Source organism: Miniopterus natalensis, chromosome 19 (assembly GCF_054644295.1).
Source record: "Miniopterus natalensis isolate mMinNat1 chromosome 19, mMinNat1.hap1, whole genome shotgun sequence".
NCBI classification, from domain to species: domain Eukaryota; kingdom Metazoa; phylum Chordata; class Mammalia; order Chiroptera; family Miniopteridae; genus Miniopterus; species Miniopterus natalensis.
In genome coordinates this window covers 33657315-33666510 of record NC_142099.1, presented here as the reverse complement: position 1 = coordinate 33666510, position 9196 = coordinate 33657315, and the positions used below count along the sequence as shown (strand labels likewise).

The following is a 9196-nucleotide window of genomic DNA, read 5'->3' as shown; positions in this document are numbered from 1 at the left end:
GGAGACCGCCAATCCCGGCCCGCGGCGGCCAATGGAGGCAGCGGAGGGTGCGGAGGGGGCGCGACCCCCGGGCGGCCTGGGACTTGTAGTTTCCCGGGAGCAGGACCCCGCGGCACGTAGGCAGGTCGCCCCCTGGCGGAGAGGCGGGAGGGCGGCGGGGCGGCCCCCCGGGGCCTGGCGGGACGGCCGCGGGCGGCGGGGTGCACGCCCTCCTCCCCGGGGCGCCCCCCTCGCCCTCCCTCCGCTAACCCGCCTACGGAGCCGCCGAAGCGGCCGCGGGGCTCGAAACCTGAGCCCGGGGCTGGAGCGCCCGGCGGGAGCAGACTCCCCGCCCTCCTCCCTCGGGATCCACCGCGCTCCCGGGCTCCTCTGATCCCCCCCATCCTCCCCTCCGCCCACTGCTCCTCTGGCCCGACTGGAAATACCTGTCCGCCTCTGGCGGGCTCCCAGACCCTGCCCCGCGCTCCCCGCGCTGCGCGCGGGGGAGGCTGCGCCCCAGCCCAGGCTGCCAAGTCCACTCCACCCCCAAACCCCGCACCAACCACCCAGAGAAGCAGGCCCCGAAGAGAGAAAACAGAGACATCCTGACGCGGAGGCTGAAGGACGAAGAATGAAAAAAACGATCATTGCTGAAGCCCTGCAGGTGCCAGACTCTGGGCTCCGTGCTTTGTAACTGTCACGTACCCTGCACAGAAACCCGTGAAGTCGGCTGGGTTCCGGTGACTGAGAAAGCCAAGACTCGGTGAACAAGGTGAAGTAACGTGCCCAAAACTTCCCATCCAGGACATGGCAGGGCCAGAGCCGGATCCAGACCCTACCCGGACTCCATCAACCCCCGGGACACTCCAGCCTCAGGCACGAAGATACCTTGCACGTCTGTCCCGCTGAGCCTTCCGCTTGCTCAGCTTGGCGCTGCCTTACAGATGGATGCAGCCCTCGTGCCTCCCCCACCAGGCTTAAGCAGTAGTGTCTTCCTTTCCTGGAAACAACACTGATCCACCCCACTCTGAACTCCTGGTGCACTTAGTGCTCCAGGCATCTGATTCATGGAGTCGTGGCCTCAAGGTCAGGAGAGACCCTACGGGATGAGTCTAACCACTGTTCTTACCAGTGTCCCTGCCCCATCCTCCAGGTGATCAGCCAGCCCCTTCTGACCACATCCTGGGCCAGGAAGCTCACCACCCACCACCATTCCTTCTGTAGGGACTCTCACTGCTGGAAAGTTCTCCAGGTGTAAACGTCTGGATGCCTGAGATGGAAATGTGAAGGGAGAACTCGAGGATGAGAGGAAGCAGGAGTAACGTGGTCTCTGCCACCACCCCTCCAGCAAATTCTCCCAAAGTGGCAGCTTTCAGGATTACTGAACATGTAACAGATTGAGCTAACAGTGATAACAGCAGTGATAAGACTATTGAAAACGTGTTAGTGGACACACCAGAAAGCAAGGCAGGCAGAGTGTCTAGGAAAGATGGGTTGCAGTTTCTCTTGGCCCCTCACAACCAGCAGAAAAGAGCTCCCTCCCCCACAATGTAATGGGCTACGCCTCTGGTCCAAAGGTTTCGCTTCTGCTGTCTCCAGTGTTTTCTTGAGGATAAGCTAATCTCACTTGAACATTAAAATAACTTTTTTGTAAACTTGGGATTTAAATGATTTTCAATTTTTAAAAGTTTATGAGATGGTCATTTTTTCTGGAAGCTTATTTTATGTTCTATTATTGTTATTTTGCTGTGATTCAGGTGTATTTTGCTTGCTTTTTGGTAAGAAAAGGAACCTAGCCCTATAACTTGTTCCCTCACTATGTCAGAAATAAAAGGAGGTGGGACTAGTCCCTGAGGCTCAGAACTGAAGATTTTCCTCAGGTTATCCTCAACCCATAATCAAGATTCTCTGGGAAAGTTTAGCCAACTAGAATTCTGCTTAACCAAAGTCATGCAGCCCCCATATTTTCAGCTTGTTGACAGATCAGTAAAGCTTGTCAGTTCCAGGGACTTTGTTGGTGACATGCCCATAAACAGAGGTCCTGTGGCTGATGAAAAAAGAAGTATGGTTTCTCCCAGACTGTCGTGTAACTGTTGGTGTGCCTGCCTTCTGCCCAGATGAGACTCTGGCTCCCTGAGCATGTGGAGCCTCTTTTACATCCTTGAATTTCCCCCATAGCCCTCAGTTTCTCAGAGGGGCCCAGCCCACCTCTCCAGACTCATTTGTCACCTACCCCTTTATCACACACAGGGCATGGCCTTGCAGTCCCTAGAATTCACTGCGCTCTTTCAGTGTCTTCTCCCTTATCTGCTGTCTGGCTACAAAGTCCTTTCTTCCGTCCTTGAACTCCCTGCTAATCACCAGTCAAATTCTGTTTATCTCTTCCCTTCAGGACATCCCATGCCTGACTCTTCCCACCATGCCCTCACCTTCACCTGCAGCCCTGTCACACTTCACTGTGATTATATCTTTACATACCCCAAAAGCTCCTTGAGGGCAGACTGTCCAGGGCCTGACACTTAGTAGGTGCTTAAATGTTTGCTTTCACCTGTTTCAAAGAGTGAGTAAACTTTGCAAGCTGCAAAGTGCTCCCAGATCATTGTCATCCTGGCTTTTTGCAGAGAAAGAGGCCTAGGCCTCTCTGAGCTTATATTCTACTTTGTTGAGGGTCTCAGCCTTCCTCTTCCAGGCACCCTTTTCTTTCTCTGCTCTGAGACTGCGTAGAAGAGGGGACTTTGCCAAATTCTGAGGAGAGCCCTGGGCCAGCTGCACAGGGACCATTCACTCCTTTGTTTACTCTTTATGACTGAGATACATGAGGAACCGAGCTGCCCTGTGTATGCAGGATAGGTTCCAGTTGGTTTTCTTCCAGTCCTCAGAAAGGTAATAAGGAGCTGAAGAAAATGGGGGCTATAGGCTTGGCCCTAGAACTCAGGCCTTTTTGAAAGTGAGACTGCTTAGGCCAGGGGAGAAGTGCAATAAATCAGCCTCAGGCCAGGACTGCCTGAGAACCAGGGCTCAGGCGCTCAGAGTCTAGAGTGGTTCTGTTGCCTGACATAGGAGCTCTTTGGGGACTGGTTTCCCACCCTCACCACCTCCTTCCCAAGCCCCAAGGTGCTCCCTCTCCTGCACATAAACCCAGGCAGGAAGCCCCTGCTTACCTCCTAGCCTTGTTTCCTTTCCTGCCCAGGAGGCCAGGCTCTTAGCTTTTGCCCATGCCCTATCCTGCTCGGAGCCCTCCTCCTGGGTATCCTAGTGCCTGACCCACATGTCCTGTTTTCCCAAAAGCAGTGTCCTTGGTCTCCACCATTCCCCAGTGCATTACAAGCCCCTTCACAGCCTAGCATCCCTTGCCTTGGAAGACACTTTGGAGGTCAGCACCTTTTTCCTCACTGAGAGAGGGGAAGGTGAGGTCCAGAGACACATCAGGTATGGTTTCTGCCACATGGCCTTCTCCCATCTCATCAGACTCCTCTTCTGAAACTCCCCAGTGGCACCAGCAGCCCCTGCTCTGTGGGAGCCCAGGCACTCTCTTAGCCATATCTCTGTAAGGGCTCCAATCAGCTGTATCAGTGCTGCCTCTCCTTCAAAGTGTGTGTTCCATGTGGAAAGGGACTGTAACCCAAAGGATGTAACCCAATCAAAGTGTCGTAAGCTAGAGGTGAGTGGCAGAGCAGAGCCCAGATCTCCTGAGATCTCACCCAGTGCTCTCCCTACCGAATTTTACATCACCCTCTCCAATTCACTCATTACCTACACATGTCCTGTCACTTGGATGACTTACAAGTCTCTCACCAGTTCCCCCACCCCATGGCAGAGTCACAAGATGTGATTTTGGGAGGGTGACCAAGGCTTGACCAGTGGCGGATCAGGCCTGGCTTAGGAATTCAGGATAGTCATTGGGCTCAGGAAAGAAGAACATAAATTTAAGGGCCTTTGCTGGAGAAGAGTGGTATGTAAGAGGTAGGCATTGACCCAGGACAGGACTCCAGAGAGGTGTGAGACATGGAAACCTATAAAGGACAGACAAGACAGTAATACCAGCCACAAAGGTCAAGTAAGGGTCCAGGCCTCAGCTATTGATCCACCCAAGTTACCCCTAGGGGGTAGGCACCAGAGGCCCAGGGCAGTTGTCATCAGAGAGATGACTGAAAGGTTCCAGGCTCGCTCTGACCCAGAGAAGAACAGCATTGGGGGGATTCGAGTCTCCCTGATACCACAGCCTCTAGACTGGGGTGGGTGCATAGGAGTCATTAAGTGAACTTGTCAGCCAGGGTGAAAGTAGGTCTGTAAGAGCAGATCTCAGCAGGAACACTACTCATACAGGGTTCTCAGTGCCTGCAATGTGCCCATTGAAGAGTCACTGATTAGTGAGGTTAGAAGAAATCTCTCACTTTTCTCATTTAAAATGTAAATGTTCTGCCCAGCCGATATGGCTCAGTAGTTGAGCATTGACCTAGGATCCAGGAAATTGCGGTGCAATTCCCGGTCTGGGCACATGCCCAGGTTGCAGGCTCGGTCCCCAGTGGGGGGGCATGCAGGAGTCAGCAGATCAATGACTCTCATCATTGATGTTTCTATCTATCTCTCTCCCTCTCCCTTTCTCTCTCTGAAATCAATAAAGATACATTAAAAAAATAATAATAAAAGTAAATGTTCTGTATGTTAATGGGGAAGGTAATAATATAATACACCAACACCACATTGTTGAAGACTGTGGAGGAAAAGGGGCCACATGCTAAACCTGACAAGCTCAGGGCAGGCCTGCGTGGCAGTGTTGCAAACTCAGAGACCTAAAATTACCACAAAGCCTGGTCTGAAATTAAAACTTTTTATCTAAAAGCAGTCTATGGTGGGTAGTCACGCCCTAAAGCAGTATTTTTTCTTCACAAAGGTTGTCTTTTGCCTCTGAGATAACATACTTTGCAAAACAAAGTAATTTCCCCCTTCTCCAGGCCCTCAGTGCACCAGGGCAGAGGCCGGGAATCCTCCCATTGCTATTGCTGTCTTGTTACGGCTGCCTGTTAACTGTCCTGCGCCCACCTATGTAAAAGAAGTGTGCGTCTATCGTTTTACTTTTTATCCAGTCCCAGAGGTTTCCCCCTCTGCTTTCCCCCTCCTCCCTAATCTATCACCAATGGATTTCATGTAACCCACTCATGTCTCCCCCTTTGATTGTAATGCATAAAACACGGTGCAAAACTGCCATTCTTCGGAGCATTATCTCAACCCATTGAGGTTTTGGCTTGCCAGCAATTGTCAACAGTTTGGCTCAAACTCACAAAAATTCTTCACAGGTTTGAATGATTTCTTACGTTAACAAGACTCACTTCTACCCCCAGAGGCAGGCACTAGAAGACATGTGGGCTCGAGTAGGGAGCACCTGGAATGGAAGGAGAACAGATGAAGGCTTGCCAAAGTCACCCAGTGAGGGGCCAAACACAGCTCCTCCAGGATGGCAGTCATCTAATTCAACTTTACTGCCAGACAATCTTCCCTGGGAGAGTAAGGCCCTTTGTATTTATTTCATCCTCACCTGAGGATATTTTTACCATGCTTTTCGGAGAGTGGAAGGGAGAGAGAAGCATCGATGTGAGAGAGACACGACTGGTTGCCTCCTGCATGTGCCCCAACTGAGGCTGCAACCGAGGTACGTGTCCTTGGCCAGAATTGAACCCGGGACCCCTCAGTCCGCAGGCCAATGCTCTAACCCCTGAGCCAAACTGGCTAGGGCGAGAGTAAGACCCTTTGTACATCCACCCTCAGCCCCTGGGGCAAGGAGAGTCTGCAGAGGAGAGTTAGGATTCCCTGGGAGCTGGGAAGAAATGGTGGTCAGGACAGGGGTCCCCAAGGGGCTATCAGGCCAGGCAAGGGCCAGGCCGTTCTTTCTTTCTCAGTCTTATTCTGTTTCTCCTGAGTTTTTTCATCCTTGGTGTCTTGAACGTTCTCTGGCCTCGAACAAGCCACAGCCCCATGGCCAGAGTTACCAGGAGCAGGAGGAGAAGTAATGCCTTGGCCAGGAGGCAGAAGGAAACTGAGGTCTTCTCTGAAGGGTAACCAAGATCTGGAACAGAAGAAGGAAGGGGGGGGCTTACCAGATGGAGAGGTGAGGGGCAGACACCTCCTCAAATCCCACAGAGGGGTCTCAAGTTCACAGTCAGTTGGTGTTCCTTTGCAAATGTCTATGAAAATACCTATTCTATTCACAGAAGCTCAGGAACTGAGATCTTGGGAGCAATCTCAAGCTGAGCGAGAGAATGGAAGAGACCTTTGGAAGTTGGGAGTTCTAGGAAAAGGGGGGTCCCCTATCCAATCCAGGGATCAAGTCTCTATGGGAGGGGATAGGTTCTAGATTCCATGTATTCTCCTGGGAAGAACTGAGGGAGAGACGGTGGCCTTGAGGCCCTACAGTAGCTCAGGGCTGACTGAGGTCCTGGTACCTGCACAGAACTTCCCAGCAGGGAAGAGACTGGAACTAATGTTGCTGATGGGGTTGCTAGCCCTGCAGGTGTAGGAAAGGGCATTGTCCCCGGGCCTCCAGGAGGTGCTGAGTACAGAGCCTTCATGTGCGGTGTCAACGCCGTCCTCCCAGGATATCCAGCTGTAGGTCACGTCCAGGCCTGCCTTCTCTACAGAGCATGTCAGGGACATATTACAGGGACCTTCCCCGGAGACCTCAAAGTTCACGGTGATAGAAGGCTCCGACAGCCGTCCTAAATGAAAGAGGAACACAAAAGCCCTCTAATCAGGGCTGGGGTCTATTTTCCTAAGTTTCTCGACACTGGGATATGAATGCTGTCCTTGAGAGCCCCTGCACCCAAACAACAGATAAACCCAAACTAACAAAACTCAGCCACCATATAACCCAGGGTCCCCCAGGCAGCTGCTGAGCAGACGGAGCTGCCTGTGGCATCTTCTACCTCCCCTTTATACCTTGCCCCTTTCTCCTACTTTGGCACCCACCTTCCTCCAAACCCCACTCTACCTCCCCGACCCCAGAACATACTGTCACCCTCTCAGGAACATGTGTAGTTTAATCAGTGTCTCAACAAGATTCCAGGTAGAGTATCAGTCAGTGTCACAGGCACTAGGAAGAAACTTGCATCCAAGTAAAGAGGAGTCACTGGTTAGTAGCCTTCAAATCAGTCAAGAGGATTAAAAAAGGCTCAAGAATGGAGGTGGCATTCACGCCCCCCCCCCCCCCCCCGGGGACAGTCTCACTGGGAGAGAAGGTCTCCTAGAGATCTACTCACAAAGCCCCTGACCTCTCTACTTTGGGCACCTCACAGGAACAGCATCCATGCCCCAGTGCTTCATTGCTCCAGGTCGCTCTACCTGTGGCAGCAAGGCAGCCCAGATGCTGGGGTCAGATACACTAGGGACAGTCTGCCTTCCAGTCCCAGCCCCTCAAGTCATAACCCCAAGTCATGAGACCCCTCCTCCTTTGCATGGGAAACTCAGGAAAGCCAGAGAAAGCAGATTTGCAGTTCCCAAATTAAACTCACGGTAGATACGTAGATTGTAATGCTGCACGGTGGAGATGTGGGACGTCCTCAGGTTGACCTGAGCTTGGTAAGGCCCCGAGTCCTCCCAGCTCAGATTGCTGATGTGCAGAGAGTAGCTGGGATTCAGGAAGCTCACTCGACCCTGGTAGCGAGGGTTGATCACCGTGGTGGTCGCTGCATGTCCCTCCTTCCCTGGCACCACAACAGCAAGCTTTACGTTGGAGGACCAGATGATGTTCTCAACCTCTTCATCAGATGGTATTTCCAGGGGAAGACTGATGGACTCCTGAAGGACTGCGACCACTTCCTCAGGATCCACACCATCTCCAGAATCTCCGTTGGCTGCAGAAAAAGGAAGAAAGAGGGTGCAAATAGACCAGCTAGTGTGTCTGGACTGCTGAGACTGGTGGCAGGGCTGTGATTTCATTCTCAGTTGAGCAACTGCTGTGCCCTGCACTCAATCTTGTCCTCCAGCTTCCTCTTCTGGCTTTAGCTTTCTGCTAAACCTTATTTGAGCACCTACCAGGGGTTGGCTTCCATCTGTGCCCTCACCCTCCAAATTTTACCTTCTCTGTTTGCAGTGATGGGGCTACTTTCCCTTCCGTATCTCCAGGTTTCCTCATCTCTTGGTCCTGCCCTGAAGAAATACCCGATTCCTCTTTACTACAGAAGAGCTGAAGCATTCAGCCCAAAGGCTAGCCCAAGGCTCAACAGATCAAAACAGAGGGTGGAGGGCACACTGTTGCCCCGGAGCTGCAGGCTCTCTCACCTCCCTGGAGCAGCAAGAGCAGGAGCAGCCAGGGAAGGGCCTCCATGTCAGCAGCCCTGCCCCAGAGGTGTGACTTGGTCAGTGCCCAAGGCTGTGAAGAAAACAAGCTGACAAGAGGTTACTAAAGACAGTGACTGACTGACAGCCCTGAGGAGAGGAAAACAATTCTCACCCTATATCCAGCCCTCTGACTTCCTCCTTTTTCACAAAGCTCTTCCCCCTCCATCGTAGGAAGACTTCCCTCTCTGAGCCTCACTGTCAAGATGGTTTACCCACTGACGTTTCTTGTCCATCGACTCAACTCAGATCCCACTTCGCAAGTGAAGCCTTCTTAGACTCCCCACCCTCTGTGTTTCCAGACCCACCAGACATACCACCTCTCCCAAACTCTTAGAAAGCTTTCTCTCCAGCCTTGGCAGCTGTGGTCATTTGATTTTATAAACGTCTTTATCTCCCTAGACAGATCCATCTTTTGGAACATCTCTGTATGTCCCACTCATTCTGGCTCCCACGCTAGACACAAGTAGCTCAACTGATATTTTTGGAATGGATGAACGAATGAAGTCTTTCTATTTCAAGCTAGTTACATTCCCAATTGAGAGACTTATTCAGAGGAAGAAAAGCTTTACCCTCTTAAAAAAAGCAATTTGTACCAGATGGCTGATTGAGATTGTTAATATTATGGAAAGACTTTAAATCATTTTGTGAGGATATAGTGTGGATCAAATCTGACTGAGCCTGGCCAGGCGTGGCTCAGTGGTTGAGCATTGACCTAAGATCCGGGAGATTGAGGTTCGATTCCCGGTCAGGGCACATGCCCAGGTTGCGGGTTCCATCACCAGTAGGGGTCGTGCAGGAGGCAGCTGATTAGTGACGGATCTCTCATCATTGATGTTTCTATCTCTCCCTCTCCCTTCCTCTCTCTGAAATCAATAAAGAAATA

The 9196-nt window shown here is 51.8% G+C and overlaps 1 protein-coding gene across 1 annotated transcript; it reads right to left on the bottom strand.

The window, feature by feature from the left end:
• Positions 1-5837: 5837 nt before the first annotated feature.
• SLAMF9 (SLAM family member 9) lies at positions 5838-8299 on the bottom strand. The gene is given in 5 exon segments (XM_087827866.1): positions 5838-6043; positions 6420-6692; positions 7485-7794; positions 7796-7830; positions 8254-8299. Coding segments are annotated over 5 exon segments (870 nt in total).
• Positions 8300-9196: the final 897 nt, after the last annotated feature.